This window comes from Aythya marila (genome assembly GCF_965140915.1).
Source record: "Aythya marila genome assembly, chromosome: 19".
NCBI lineage: Eukaryota > Metazoa > Chordata > Aves > Anseriformes > Anatidae > Aythya > Aythya marila.
The window spans coordinates 10,126,363-10,140,129 of NC_139060.1; the positions used below are offsets into that span (position 1 = coordinate 10,126,363).

At 44.7% G+C, this 13,767-nt stretch overlaps 2 protein-coding genes across 2 annotated transcripts in view; both read left to right on the forward strand.

The window, feature by feature from the left end:
- Nucleotides 1–13,767, forward strand: part of RABGAP1 (RAB GTPase activating protein 1) — a 68,088-nt gene that overhangs the window by 33,902 nt on the left and 20,419 nt on the right. The gene's annotated exons all lie outside the window — the stretch shown is intronic.
- Nucleotides 75–2,086, forward strand: GPR21 (G protein-coupled receptor 21). The gene is made up of 2 exons (XM_082775953.1): nt 75–138; nt 444–2,086. The coding sequence occupies exon 2, from the start codon at nt 810–812 to the stop codon at nt 1,854–1,856; it is 1,047 nt and encodes a 348-aa protein (XP_082632079.1). The 5' UTR covers nt 75–138; nt 444–809; the 3' UTR covers nt 1,857–2,086.

The following is a 13,767-nucleotide window of genomic DNA, read 5'->3' on the forward strand; positions in this document are numbered from 1 at the left end:
CGCCCTCCCCTCCCCTCCCCTCCCTTCCCCTCCCCTCCCCTCCCGTCCCCTCCCCTCCCTCCCGGCTCCGCAGTGCCGGGCCCGAGCTCCGCCGCCGCGCTCGGCCGGGGCCGCGCCGGGGCTGGGTGGCGGCGGCAGGTGAGGGGCGGGGGGCGGCGGCGGAGGCTGGGGGGGGGGACACCGGAGGCTGGGGGGGGGCCGGGGCGGCGGGCGGCGGCGGGGGGGAGCCGGGAACAAAGCGGCGGGCAAGATGGAGCCAGGAGGGAGAGGGGCCGGGACCCCCGCCCCGCCGCGCATCCCGGGAACGGGGGGACCGGGGGGGGCACCGGGGGGGAACCGGGGGGGGGGGGGCCGGGGCGGGCGGCGGGGAGCGCCCGGGGAGGGGGCCGGGGGAGCAGGGCGGGGATGATGCTGTAAAACGCTTTCCCCTTCTCTTCTGTCAGCTGCGGGAGGAGTCCCGCCCGGGCCCGGGGATCGTCCCTGCTGCTGCCCCCCGGCCCCGCAGCCCCCCCCCCCCCCAGCCCCCCGGGGCCGGCAGCAGCCCCCCTACCCCCCGGGGCGGCTGCCCGAAGTTGCTGCCATGCCCCCCGCCCGGTCCCGGTGCGGCGGCGGCGGCGGCGGGGAGCCGGCTTGCGAGGGGGATTGTGCTGCAGACAATGCGCGGCGGCATCTGGAGCAGCCCCGGGGACCCGAGCTCCGGTTTTGACATTGCTGCACACACGGCACCAGCCGCAATGACAGCGGCTGCCTGGAGCGGCTGCAGGCAGCAGGCAGGAGCATGAAGTGAGGAGACCACTGCAGTGCTCAAGATGAACTCCTCCTTGGTCGGCAACCAGAGTGGCCGGCCCTTCTGCCTCCTGGCCATTAGCTACCTGGAGACCATCAATTTTTGCCTGCTGGAAGTGGTCGTTATCGTGTTCCTCATGGTGCTGATTATTTCGGGCAACATCATCGTGATATTTGTCTTTCACTGTGCACCTCTGCTGAACCACCACACCACCAGTTACTTCATACAGACCATGGCGTATGCTGACCTCCTGGTGGGCGTGAGCTGTCTGGTGCCTTCTTTGTCTCTGCTGCACTATCCTATTGTGTTAAGTGAGTCCTTGGTTTGCCAAATCTTCGGTTACGTGGTGTCGGTGCTGAAGAGCGTCTCCATGGCCTCTTTGGCGTGCATTAGTATTGACAGATACATCGCCATCACAAAGCCGCTGACCTACAACACGCTGGTCACCCCGTGGAGACTGCGGATCTGCATCCTGATCATCTGGCTGTACTCCTGCCTCGTCTTCTTACCCTCCTTCCACTGGGGAAAGCCTGGATATCACGGGGACGTGTTCCAGTGGTGTGCCAATTCCTGGAACACCGATCCCTATTTCACTCTCTTCATCGTGGTGATGCTCTACGCCCCGGCTGCTTTCACCGTCTGCTTCACGTACTTCAACATCTTCCGCATCTGCCAGCAGCACACCAAGGAGATCAACGAGAGGCGAGTGCGCTTCAGCTCTCAGGACGGGGAGACTGGGGAGGCCCAGCCCTGCCCGGACAAGCGCTACGCCATGGTTCTTTTCCGTATCACCAGTGTCTTCTACATCCTCTGGCTGCCCTACATCATCTATTTTCTGCTGGAGAGCTCCAATGTCTATAGTAACCGCGTGGCGTCCTTCTTGACCACTTGGCTTGCCATTAGCAACAGTTTCTGCAACTGTGTCATTTACAGTCTCTCCAACAGTGTCTTTCAGAAGGGGCTCAAGCGTCTCTCGGGGGCTATTTGTGCCTCTTGTGCTAGACAGAGGGTGGCTAAGGACTCCTCTACCTCTAGGAGCAAAAGATCTTCCAATGGATGTCATGTCTAAGACACCTATCAGCTTGACTGGGAAGTGCAGGGACAACTCTGTAGATTGCAAAAAATTAAATACGATTTTAAGATGTCCAGATTTGCAAAAAGGTTTCTGAGAAATGCTGCTGACATAGAAGAATCAGGAGCACATATCATTGTGATTTCACTTTTAAAAATTTATTGCTGTGGAGGCGGCCGTGGAGTTTCACCTCCATGTTCATTTTTAAGAATAAAGCTGTATCTTGACAGTTACCTCTCCAGCTGGTGTGACTGAATGGAGTGGGTGTCTGAGAGCTTCAGCAAAATGTAGTCTTTCTTACAGCTCTACTAGGTTCTTTGGAGATTCGTGCTTCACATGTAAATGATAGATCTGAAGTGGAAATGTCACGGTATATGGTGTATTACAGGGATTTTTTAATATATGCCAAAGTATATTGACACAATTTTCCAGCGTCGTAAGAGAAGGGGCCAAACAATTTGTTTTTCAGTGCTACCTAGACAGGATTTCTAGAACAGTAGTGAACAATGTGAACATTGCAGCATGAACTTAAAGTCTTACTGAGCCATGGGTGCAGCAGCCTGGTCTGGGCAGTCGTACGCGCAGGGGGAGTGATCCGGCTTCTGTGCCCCTTCCTCTGGTAGGCTGCCTGCGTGCGATCAGCGTGGCATCTGCGTTCTCCTATTTGTTGTGAAGTAGGAAGAAAAACTTGGATCAGACCAAATCTAGCAGTTAAATAAAATGTGTTTTGATAAGCTAAGAGAAAATACTTGTCGTTTTATGATAGCAGAGTTGTGGCAGTCACTCGAGGATGATGCCAACATGTGAAAATTATTCCCAAAACAGTGGAGAAATGCCACATTTTTGTGTGGAAATTTTCTCAAGAACGACTTTAAAAATAACATCTCCCCCCCCCCTTTTTTTTAATCTAAATTCTTCTGATATTTTACATACTGGAACTTAAGGGGAAAGGAAAGAAAACAATTGTCTTCTAAACAGCTAAGGGAACTATGTTGTAAATTTAACTGTAGTATTTGAGTTATTCATAAGTGCACAGAGCTAAATCAGAGACATTTTTCTTTAGGCTGCAGGGGATTAAAGATGGTTCGAATATAGCAGGAGCTAAATCCTGTTGGCAAACGCATATTTAACTGGTCAAACAACGTACGGTATCTGAGAAACAAAGTCTCATTGACCACGGCTTTTTCCAAGCTCGCTTAGGTGAGGTGTTTCCGAGTATTGTGATGCTGTTAGAATGCAGTGCGGCCCTCAGCTGATTGGTTTTTCTAAAGAACATCTCTGTCTCTTTACCATATTGGAATATGAAAGTATTTGTGAACCATGTTTTCCTGTAATAACGGGTTACATCTGCATCACCTTTCCTAGCTGCAGCTCTGCGGCTCAGGGGGTCCCCGGCAGGCACAGCTCTGCTCTGCAGCTGGAGCTGCGCCCACGGTCACCGCGTTGTGCTCCCCCCCTGTGCCCCACTGCTGTGACCTGGGGGGAACCTTGGAGCTCTTGTGTTAGAGTTGCTGTTGGTGGACGCTGTTAGCCATACGGGGAAAGGAAAAAAAAATAGGGAAAATAAATTTCAGAGGAATATTTTCAAAGCAGGGTAATTCTTTTGGCCGAAGGGAAGACTCTGTGTATTTGTTAATTAGTTTCAGCTCTACTGTTGTCATTGACTGAGATGATCTGTTTTAAAGTGGTCTACCCTGCCCCTCCCGCAAGCATCTACATACCCTGCTCTGATGTGCTGCGTGCTCCAGCCCCTGGTTTTCCACGCTGTGCCCGGAGGATGGCAGGGCACTGCCAGAGGGCACCAGGGTGCTCTCGGCGTGCCTGGTCCTGCTCAGCAGCAGGCGTTGATGCACGAGTCCCCCATGAGCACGGCGTGTGTCCCACTCCTGGGGACACCCCGACTGCTGCTCCTGAGTTTGGGTTGAGAGCCGCTGCTACAAACCGTGTCTAAGTCATGTCGTGGTCGGCGTTCAGAATGTCATCCATCACCCAAACCTCTCCAAATAAGCTTCCTCCTTCGTTCATCCGAAATCTTGAGGATGAATGCTGTTTAAATCCTGATTCCTTCACGACGTTACTTGTGATCTTCTGTATTAAGACAGCGTCGAGAGCGAGGGCGTTCGCCGTGGCCTTCCCACAGACGTAGCAGAGGTGGTTCTTGCAGTTCTTGCAGTCTGACTTCTGGTTAGAGGCACCTGAATATGCCAGACAGCCGTGGGGGAGCAGAGCATAACGGTGTAGTGAGTCACTCATAAACGGTGTAATAAGCTCACGGCACACCAGCTGGCTAATTGTTCCTAGTGTTTTGTAGGTATTACGGCATGGGGGGGCAATGGAAGGGCTTGAGTCACCAGTATCAAAGCATTTCTGCGTGGCAGTTTTTGGAACAGCATCTCAGGTAAACTCCCCAGTAGCTTTTCTCTGACTCTTCACCTGAGCTAACATTTCCATGTCTTTGAAGTGATGCAATCTCGTGTTAAAATAACACTTGAATGAATTTAATAGAAGAAACTAATCTGCTAGGGCCTGAAACCCTAAAAATGGCAGTTCCAGGTTTAAGTGGGAGCTGGGCTACAAATATTGTGGCTTTTATTTCAATTTTTGTGGCATGAGTAAAAGATTTATGTAGGAGTATTGTATGTTAGTTTTTGAGAAAGTTGGGAAGTTTAAAATAAATCAAGGGCTGTAAACGATGGCATGGAGATTTAACTTGAGTTGAAGCAGTTGCTACTTCAGCTGTAAGCCTGGAGCTGTGCTCGGTGCAGTGGTTGTTAGGATGTGGATGCATTTTTGCAGCTGTTGTTGCTTTGCAGCTAAAGTTCTAGTCAATATTCCTGACAGCTAGGTTTTTCTTCAGTCACCATACTCATCTCAAAGTCTTCATCGGCTCAGGTGTTTTCCATAAGAGGTGAAAATCAGAACCTGGAAGTCTGCGAGATGAAGGGCAGAGCTGCGGCCAGCTGATGTGCTCAGGTTCCGTCCGGTATGTCCAGAGGCACTTCTGAAATTGCCTCAGTAGCCTCGTTTGTTTAGTTTCAGATATTTCTAGTTTTGTCTATGTTCATTTATCTTTTTTTTTTTTTTTTTAATTTCCCCTGTCAGTTAATTTAAGGTTGGTTGAGTTTAGTAGGTGATTAGATGTTTTAAATACTCACAACATTTGAGCCTGTTGCCTTCAGTGAAACCACACGGGGTGGATCTTGCTCACAGTGCCAGCTGTGGAAGAAATAATTTTGAAATGCATTACCTTGTTTGCTCGGCATTCCATTTAACATCCTTTGCCATGGACTTAACGTGAGGCACTGTAGTCCTTTTCATCACAATATGTGCTATGAATTGTTAGGCAGCTAACTTTCCAGCCGGATCGCTTTCATCGTTGTACATATGAAACTAATCCCTTCTTGGCTCTATTTGTATCCGAGTGTGCCTAGTGATTTAGAAATTGGTATCAAGAGCACTGCACATATGAATGCCACGATGAAGAGAACATAGAAATCAAATTCTGTCTTCATAAAAATGGCATGTTGGAGTACAGTTAAATGAACTAATCTTGAAATTCCATCTCAGACTCGACATTTATTTCTTATTAGGGTTATCTGCCTTACTTTCAAATTAAGCTGCTAGAAGGTTCAATTTACGGGATGGAATTCAGTGGCATTTTTTTAGTATCATGGGAAAGGATTTCTATACGCACAACTTCTCAGTGTGATTAATTTGCTTCATCTAGTACTCTTGATTAAAAAAAAAGTTTACTGGGTGTTGAGGCAGTGATGATATTGTCATTTTCCAAATGGGCTAGGAGAAAACCTGTGAAGTATTAATTTTATAATCTTGAATCAGGTGACAATATTTTTTAATTCGTGTGAAGCAAAATTATTGTTGTTGTCTACCATCTATTTTTAATATTAAATATTACTGGTTTCTACAGTCATTATTTGCTGTTAGGGATTTTTTACTTTTTTTTTTTTTTTTTAAGCTGCTTATTACTCAGAAATTTGTTTCTCCTAGTTGGAATTCTGACGTGGCTCAGTGTCAGAGTGCCACAATTTTGAATATTTGTCATAAATCTACAAGAAGAAAGTGGTATAAAGTACTGAGGCTCGGAGAATCTCAGTAGTTCAGGTTGAATGAAGGGTCTTTCACAGAGCAAAGACTTAAATGAGAATTCCCGAATTTCAGTCTTGCCCTGCATCTCTGTGGCAGCACCCCTTTCCCTTTTGCATAAAGCTTTCACCTTTAAGTCCTCAATTTCAACAGCTTGTTTGTTCTGAAAAAAACACTTCCAAAGCATATATGTAATGTCAGGTGGAAATATTCAGTATGTGAAATTGATGAGTAGTCTTTGTATTTATTTTGTGGTATCACCGGCTGCTGGATGTTAACAGCAGCATTGAACCTTCCTGAGCCAGGAGGCCTGAAACTTTTCAGTCTGTTCTTATTCCTCATCAGGGTTTGAAGTTGATTGAGCTTCTACTTCTAATCTGGCTGGTGCTTTAGGAAGTATTTTTTGTAGGAACTAATACTTGAGCATAGGAGCCTGCCTTCAGACATCACAAACAAAGCATCCAATTAAAATTTTTCTAGTGACTTTCTTCATCTGTTGTAGGTAATCGTAACTCTCTATGAGGAGATGGAGAGTTTGGAAGTTTTAGCTTATTGTTGTTCTAACACATCTTTAGTTCTGGGTACTTGAAGCACCTGCTAAACTTTTGCTGACCTGGTCCTTATTTTTGTGTTATTTCCCTTACTGCCCTGGCATTGCAGGGTTACCAATCTGTAAGACGTCTTCTGCAGATAAGCAAAGGCAGATGATTTAATGCTAAAATTATATCAGTAAAATGCTCTTGGAAGAGGAGAGGTCTTCTAAATTAAAATCTAGTACGTGTAAAAACAGGTGCCATTATATTTAGAGAAAGAAACTGAAAGCTGTTGGAAACAAACAAAAGAAGCCTGTGGGCCAGCAGTGTGTCTGCGCTGGCGGTATGATGTAAGTTGTTAACACAATGGAGTATTTAACCTGGGTGTATCCCTTACGGCTCGCTTGTAAGGGTGATGGAGGTCACCCTTCTTGCTGGGCTGTGCTCTGAGGACAGCTCGTGTAAGCCTCGGGTTCCCCACGCCTGCAGCGCTCGGATCCCATCTGCAGCAGTTGTGTGGGCTGAGGCAGCTTCCCAGTTCCTTGTTGTGGCACGGGGTTTTCTAGGTATGCGAGATGTTGGTCACACAGACAGCTACATCACAGTTCTCTGCTCGTTATTGACTTCTGTCGCCTTCCAGTTTTTATTCCCATTCCCGTGCACGGCCTGGGAGGGCGGCCTGGGCTCCTCGTTGGGCTGCTTTCTCTGTGTGAACATGTGAGACGAGGGCAGTAGCTTTGGAATCCAAATCCTCAGCTTCTCAGGCGTTGCTGGTGTTCTTCGGTTAAAAGGTTACACAAATTCGAGCAGCCCTTCCTAAAGATGAACTCGGACAAGTCTTGCTGTGCACACGTGGGTCATCCTCCAACATCCCGAGGGTGGCGTGCTACCGGCAGCCGGATGGGTGGCACAACAAGTCAGCACTTCTTGTCCAAATTGGGGGAAACAAAGGTTCTTTCAGGATTTCAACTGTACATGAATCCTTAAAAATCAATAATTAGATTAGTAAAGGATGATGTTTTAATATGCTGGCAGGAATATAGAGGGATTTGTCAGGGGAAGCAAAAACAGACTTTGCACTAAAGTGGCTTAGGTATTATTTATAGTGTTAGTGATATTTGTGTGCGTGAAAACTTTGGACAATTTTAATATAATGTAAGGCTTTGAGCTTTAGCTGACTAAAGTTGCTTGTTTTATGAAGTTACATTAGTACAACACTGTGAAGTATTTTTAAATATTAGCATTACTGGGTATTAAAAGTATTTCATAAAAACATTTTTTAAAACATTTTCTGTAGATGCTGTCAAAGGAGTTGATGTTTAGTGTACAAAGAAATAAAACCCTGAGGGCTGTAAGGTACATGTGTGGTTCTGATCACCTCAGTTTTTGAGGGATCAGGGATTTTTTGGGATAAATTTTTGTCGTTAAAACCTACTAAAAATAATGGTGCATTTAATCCTTTCAGCTACAGGAAGCAGCATTACCTCCAGCCATGCTTTTGAACTGTCTGAAAGGATTTGCCATCGCGTTTATTGTCTTCATAGACTGATGTCTTTAGCAATGCTGTACAGCACAGTGTTTTGCAAGTTGCTATGCTGATAAATTTCTCTCCATGTGTAACCTTTGGAATCAAGTTTCTATTGTAATTCTAGCATGTAAACACTAGGTTCAATTTTGTATTCCTCTAATGAATGCAACAGGATGGAAATGAGTTTGCAATTGCTAATGATGAGCTTTCTTACTGTTCTTAATACTCGTGGGTATGTCTTTACTTCAGGGAGTTCAAAATTGTATTAGTACCTTTTTTAATTGTTTCTTTTTTTTTTTTTTTTTTCCCCACATGCTGTTTACAATTAACCTGCAAGCATGGGAGGCTATGCATGCATGTGCTTCTAGGTTGCTTTGCTGAACAAAATGCAGTGGAGCGATCTGACTTTACGGATGCTCTCTTGTCCTTACATTCCACCTGTGTCTGCTCCTTCACAGTCACTGGGACAGCAGAAGCCACCGGTCAGATAATTTCAGTGTTCTGCGGGATGGGGCATCTGCCTGAGGGCTGTCAGGAGGAGTTTTTCTGGGGGAGATGATCCAGCTCTGTACATGAGTAGTGTTACAACTGGTACTTTTCTTCCGAGCGTCAGCGAAAAGGCCAGGAATAGACAAAATCACACGTAAGAGTGTGTATGTGTGTTTGTAAGAAATTTGTGCACCTTTTTAATGCTGGAATTTTTTTATTTTTTAATTAAAAGATGAGAAAGAGGTGTGAGTGTGAAACCCCTGCTGTGAAAAAACTACAGGGAAAAAAAATCCACCAAAGCAGATGAGAAGAGCAAACAGGTGAATTCGAGGCAGTCCAACCCGTGAGACTCGGTGATGCTGTGTGTAGCTGTGACACAGGGTGGAACATTGGGGTGGCCTAGGCCCCTTAATGTTCCCCACCTCTGCCCGATTTGTTCTGTTTTGTACCCTGCAGGGGAAGGGGGGAGTAGTGAAGATGGGCATTTTGATGTTCATGGCAGCTGAGGAACGGTTATTGTTGTGGGTCCAAAAATGTGTATTTTGTGCCAACTCAGAATTGTTGTTAAAATACAGGGGGGAGAGGTACTTCTGCCCAATTATTTTAATAGACATTTCTGTAGCTGATTTTTCAGCTAAGGCTAATATAGGAAAAACTATAGTTAAGCCAAAAATTACAAATGTCACTGATTTAAAATAACCTACGTATTTTTAAAGATGAAATGGAACCGCATTAAAGCGAAGTATGTACATATCTGATCCTCAGTCTTTGCATAATTATTTCCAAGAGATAATTTTGCTATGAGCTGTTGAAACTCAAAGCAATGTATTATTCCCTTTGAGCCGACCTGTACTCTAGCTGTGTCATCCATCTCTTGGTTCGTTTCCTTTTTGCTGTAGATGTACGTACATACATAGCTATGTATGTATCTCAGAGTAAGCGATTTAACGTGGCAGTAATTGTACAGTCACACAGTTTAGGGCTTTGTAAAATATGTAATTTTAAGAATGTCAATGTGGTTCTTAGCGAATTTTATAAACACTTTTCTGAATCTGTTATCAGCACTTCCCATCCTAAGAAAAACTGCACATATTTCAGTGATTGTTCCACTGGTTACATTTTTGTCTGCCATTCGTTTTGGATTGATGTAATCTTGATACTACTACAATTTCAAGGGCTGTTGACGCATTTCACATAGCCTGGGATTGCCTGTTCTCCAAATGTATGGATCGTGCATCAACAGTACTACGTAGCCTTACTGTTTTGCCTAAAAGCCTAGCTAATTTATTTAACATTCTCTCTTTAAAGAGAGCTCGTCGGAAGGGGTAGCGTATTTTAGGATGCTCCTTCTCTTTAAAGGGAAACCTGGAATTGAATAGCAGTACTCGTTGATCAGTGATATTATTGTAGCCAAAGGATGCATGGGTGGTTTAATAGGAAGTTTTTGCTTCAAGTTTCTTGATGAAATGTAGTGTTCTACAGAGCTGTGTGAAGAGTGTAGTTTTTTATTCGGAAATGCACTTGTACACTTTATTTGAAAGGTCTGAATGGATCATAAATACATTTAAGAAATAAATGATATGTCACATGTTTTCATGTCTTGTCTCAGATGACTTCTGTGTAACCGGGCTGATAAAGGTGTGTTCGTTCTGGAGTGGGTGGCTTTCCCCTCTTATCTTTACTGCTCCAAATATTCTGCTTTTTACGTAAGTGCCAAGATCAGGAAAACCTTCCATCATACATTTTGTGTTTATGCGTTATCCATACATGATGCAGGGCACTGTAGGCAAGCTTCTCTCTATAATTTTCCTGTGGGAAACTTGAGCCCTAAAAGGAAATGAACACAGCTAAAGGGCTGGATATCACAAGGGATTCACTTTTATTTTTAGAAGTGCACTATATTGCCATATTTGGACTGAAAGTATGCTGTATCAATGCACTATTGTATCAAATTGCAGCTGTTTGCCCATTCTGAATTTCTCTAAATTATTATTTTTTTCTTCCCCCCAAATACTACTGTTTATTTGGGAGTGTTCTGGGTGCGTGCTGACTCCAGGTAACACCCGTGTTCTGGGGACAGCATTTCTTGTGGGAAGCTAACCAGCGTGTTGCTTTGCAAGTGGGATCTGTGGGGCTTCCTCAAGGTCTCGGTAACAGGTGCAATTCTCCTTCCTAAATCCTTACAGTGCTCTGGTCCAGGACACGCAGGAGATGCACTCACTGTAAATGTTCCTGTCAAAAGCAATGGTGGGAATGCCATTAACCTCGTTAACCTGCAGAATGAATTTGGTGACGTGGTGTCCTACCAACATCCAAAATAGCCATTGAAAGACCTTTGAATATTGCAGGATGTACTTGAAATGCACAGATCGCCAAATAACGTACCCATAGCATGTATCACTACCCTTGATGCTGCCCATGGAAGTTTGACAGCTTCGTTTTCCCCGCTTGTTAGAGCTTCTGGAAGCTGTCAGCAGATGTGCTGCTTCCTTCAATGTCTTGTGTGTGCCTTGCATCGATACAATGCGCCTTGCAACACCGCGCCGCATGCTGATCAGCCCTGGGCCAAAGCATCTGAAATGTGACCGACGGATGGGATTTTTAGGCCTTTCTTTTCACAATAATCTCTGCCTGTATGACAAAAGCTCTGCAAAGTCAGCGCGACCTCCTGAGAAGCAATTGCAGTGTGAAAATTTACTCCATGGTGCCAAGAGTGAGAATTGAGCAGAGTTTGGGTTTTGTTTTCTAACGGGAATGGTGTTTGAATTCAGGTTTATGCCAAGGAAATTCGTAATTTCCTTCATTTTTGTATTTTATTTGGCATTTCACAGAATCACAGAATGGTTGAGGCTGGAAGGGACCCCAGGAGGTGATCTGGTCCATCCCCAGGCTCAGGCAGGGACACCTTGAGCAGCTTGCCCAGGACATGTCCAGACAGCTTTTTCCTTGGACAGTTTTCTTTAATTCTTTTTAATTTCTTTAATTCTCTTAACTTTTTTGAACCTTTTAATTTTGGTAAGCTTTAAATGTTTAGAATTTTAATCATTTATTGGGCGGATGTGTCACCCCAGTGAACAAACTGTATTTTGATTTTTTTGGGAGATGGTCTTAAGTTTTAGACCTTATAGTTTTTCCGTTTTTATATCACTTTTTGAAGTCAGCCTGTGTCTCGGTAAGGGCTCTGTTTTATGTCCACACCTGATTTCTCCAGGTGTGACAGGAGGAGTTGTTCCTCGAGTGGTGAGCCAATTTGAGCAGGTAACTTCCTCTACTGAAATAGATCATTTTAGTTTTCTTTCATCACAGCTCTTGTCCCTTCAGCAATTCTTTGCTGCTGCTGCTTTGTCTTTTCAGTTTTATGTAGGGGATTAGGAAGAATAAATCTGACCTACTGAAAACTACAAGTATTTCAGCCCTGTGAAGAGGTCCTCCTGACTCCAGCTCTTCGAGATCTTTGAAGTGTGGCTTAAGCTCCTGAAAAAGCTTCCAGTGCACCAGTCTCACTCTGAAGATGTTGATCGAGATTGTGACTGCACGATGCAATTTGCAGATCCTGGGATGCTCAATCAACCGGAGAGGAAGTTTTTAGTATAACCCCACTAATATTTTAAAGTGCATGAAAGGGGGAGGAAGGCTGTGTTCAGAGCATCCATATTTCCCTGCTTTCCTTCAGAGCAGTGAACTGTTGTGAGAATTTTAATCTTTACTGCGCTTGCCTCAGTTCTCATGGCTGTTTTCCATTCTGTTTTCTTTATTACTTTCTTTTTCTTCCTGTCATTCTTAGCTTTCTATTTTTCAATCCCAGTTTGTGAAGGGTGTGGGTTCAGAAGGGTTTCCTTCAGTTCCCAGTCCCCTGAAAGCATGAGAAATTGCCCATTGAGCCAATTCTCACAGCAAGGTATAAAAATAGGAGTAAAGAAAAGGTTACACAATGCTTGGATTGCAGCAGTTTGTACTAACGGAGAGATTTCAAAGCCACGGTTTGAAAAACATTTTTAAAACCTTATCATTTCCGTTAATTTTTCTCTCACCAAGCTATGTTTGAGCTGCAGGAACTAGCTTTCCAGATTACTTGAGGAATTGTACTGAAATACAGGAGTCAAGTGCTCAACAAGTCACGCAAAGTCAGAGGGACCACTAATTGCTCTCTTTAGTCAAAATGAGTGATTTCTTTGAGAATCCTGTCCTAAGAGTTTCCAACCAGACGCTTTTGTGTCTTCTATTAAATAAGGGAATTAAAAGACAGGTGGATTTAAGGTTATTTTCTGTCATCTGTGCCCTTGCAGCAGACCACATGTAACTCCCAGGAAATCCACTTGTTTGGTGCCACAGACTGCTATCAGCAGTGGACACTGTCTGCACCCTTGCAAAGAAGGGCACTTCGCTGTAATTCAGCCTCACAAACTTCTAAGAAACTGGAAGTTATCACAAAGGCGTTATTCGCATGCTTTAAAATTCTGGATTTATTTCTGAGCGTTTGTTTTCTCTTCTTGTGAAATGAGCTGAAGCTGACAGCCAGCCATCATCTGACTTGTCTTTGTTGACTTAAAAGGATTTTTAATGCGTGTGTGTGTATATTTATAAATATGAAATTTCTTTAGTATTGGCTTCTCTTTGCTTCTGATTTCCTTGTAATGAAATGGGCCTCTTTGGCATATTAATTATTACCAAATTGAAATGCTGTACAGTACTTTTGATATCATTTCCAAAACAATCCAATAACTTGATTCTAATAGCAGTGTAATGCTTTCCTAATGAAATGTCTGTATTAAGCCACAGAGAGGAGCATTAAACTTGGATAAAATCTGAAGAGACAATGAAGTCCACTGCTGCAGTTTTGTTCCTGTTTGCAACATTGAAAAAGATCAACTAAAATCTGTATTCCTGCAGATTATTTCATGCTCTCTGAAGTTACTTTACTTCTGAACTTTCTTCCCTTTGTCGAACAAACCCACAAGTTATCTGGCTGTAGTAAACCAGCCAACAACAACCACCCACCTCTTCCAGTGGGGTTCTGCGGGGCACCGTGGATGTTTGCAGCTGCATCCTGGTGTGCTGCTCTGTGATGGCCTCAGGTGTGAAGCCGACCAGGGTTTTATTTGAGAGTTCAGCCAGTCGGCAGTGCCACCTAGTAAGGGAGCCTGGATCCTTCCCGGAGCAACAGTTGCTGATTTATTGTTGTGGGATCTTTTCAGCGAGTTTCTCACTGCCGAGATCCCCCTACCGAGGAGCTCTTGTTCCATGCCGAGGAAAA

What these genes read in the sequence shown, in the direction of transcription:
- GPR21 (XM_082775953.1), top strand. Translation starts at nt 810, where the DNA reads ATGAACTCCTCCTTGGTCGGCAACCAGAGTGGCCGGCCCTTCTGCCTC.